The 1536-nt window shown below is 33.3% G+C and overlaps 1 protein-coding gene across 1 annotated transcript in view; it reads right to left on the bottom strand.

Annotated features, from left to right (window-relative positions):
• Window positions 1-822, bottom strand: part of LOC104624822 (cadherin-10-like) — a gene marked incomplete at its 5' end in the record, with an annotated part of 3961 nt that extends 3139 nt beyond the window's left edge. The window contains one exon of the mRNA XM_010292285.1: window positions 714-822. Coding sequence (XP_010290587.1) covers window positions 714-822 — 109 coding nt within the window. The remainder of the gene's footprint in view (window positions 1-713) is intronic.
• Between the last annotated feature and the right edge of the window lie 714 nt (window positions 823-1536).

Here is a 1536-nt window from a genome sequence, read left to right as displayed (position 1 = left end):
CTACTATTAGATTTTTTTTCTCCTGTTGTTTGCAGCCTAATACTTCCTGAAATCTTCATCAGGAAAAGAAGATTATTCCCACTGACTTTATGCTTTTAACACATTTGAAGGTTGATACCATGTCCCCCCTCATTTATTTCTTCTGTAATCTAGAGTCCTCTCAGTTAGTCATACTGAAAATGAAGGTCAAAATGGGTGCATAGTCCCACTCCCCCAACAGAATTCTCTGAAAATTTTCTCTGATGAAGAAAGATTGACAAATGATCAAAATAAAAGCCGAACTGGCTATGTGATCAGAACCATTATTTTCATTAATGGTCACAAAGAAGCAAAACCAGAAGACCAGGGGAATCAAAACTATGTTACAGAAGGCTAAAGTGAAAAACCTGAATTTGTCAGCTGAAGCCGTTTTTGAAATCTTTTTTTTCTCTTTCAGTCAAGGATTTCATTTGACTACTCACCCCAAACCAATGCTTTTACTGATTCTCTCTATAATTTATCACATTTTTGTCATGCTAACTTTTGCCTCCCTTACGCAGATAAAAACGTAGAAGTCCTAATCCAAAAACATTTAAGTAAAATGATTGTTCTTGCTAGCAGCAGCTTTAACAGCTTCTCTGCATATTGATAGACATCAAAAGCAAATATATTTCAGGAATGTATGCCAGACAGCAAAGTTAAAACTCCTTCCCTGGAACAGGCATGAATTTTACCTTCATTATCCTGAACAGTGAAGTTAGGGTTAACAGCAGCTAAACTGAAGAAAAATTTTTGTCCACCAAGAGGGTCATCTTTGTCTACTGCACTTATGGTTTGAATAAGCTGCAGGAAAAAAGCAAGCAAACAAACAACAAAAAAACCAAATACACCTTTTTGATACAGCTGTCTGATTACTTTAAGAAGACTAGAAGTGTTAAGACAACTTCATATTCAAACTACATAGATATTGGCTTAATCTGTGGAACATATAAACTGAATGAATGTTAAAGAAGAGTATCATATAAGGTTTTCCAACAAGAGCATCCATACATGTTTATGTGGTGGTACATGTACATGTATAAAATGGCCAGATTCTACCTCAGTCCTCCTCTATTTCTTCTTTGCAACACATATTTATATATTTTTGTAACTACATAGAGGACAAAGCTTGCCAAAAATATTTTTATCTGTAGCTTAGTTAATTTTTATTCTTCATCTCTGATCCATCATTTTAATTTCAAATCAACACCTAAGACAGGAATTCAGAGGATGCTTTATATTTTTGTGATAAAAATGGTATTTTATCCAATAGATGTTTCTGATAGGGAAGTTAAAGTTTCAAATTAAATTTCAAAATAAAAACATTTGTTTCTAAAAAATGATTTTTATATTTATTAATATAGCAAAATACACCAGTAAGATTCCTGAGATGAAAAATGCCAGTTAGATTACATATATATTTGAACTCTTTTAAAACATTTGAGCATACTCTACAGATGCTCCACCTCAGAATGGGATGAGAATCTGGTGTCACAATTCTCAGAGTAAGCTGCATCG

Source organism: Phaethon lepturus, unplaced genomic scaffold (genome assembly GCF_000687285.1).
Source record: "Phaethon lepturus isolate BGI_N335 unplaced genomic scaffold, ASM68728v1 scaffold7858, whole genome shotgun sequence".
In the NCBI taxonomy this organism is placed as follows: Eukaryota; Metazoa; Chordata; class Aves; order Phaethontiformes; family Phaethontidae; genus Phaethon; species Phaethon lepturus.
The sequence above is the reverse complement of the archived record's forward strand: the minus strand, read 5'-3'. Positions and strand labels throughout refer to the sequence as shown.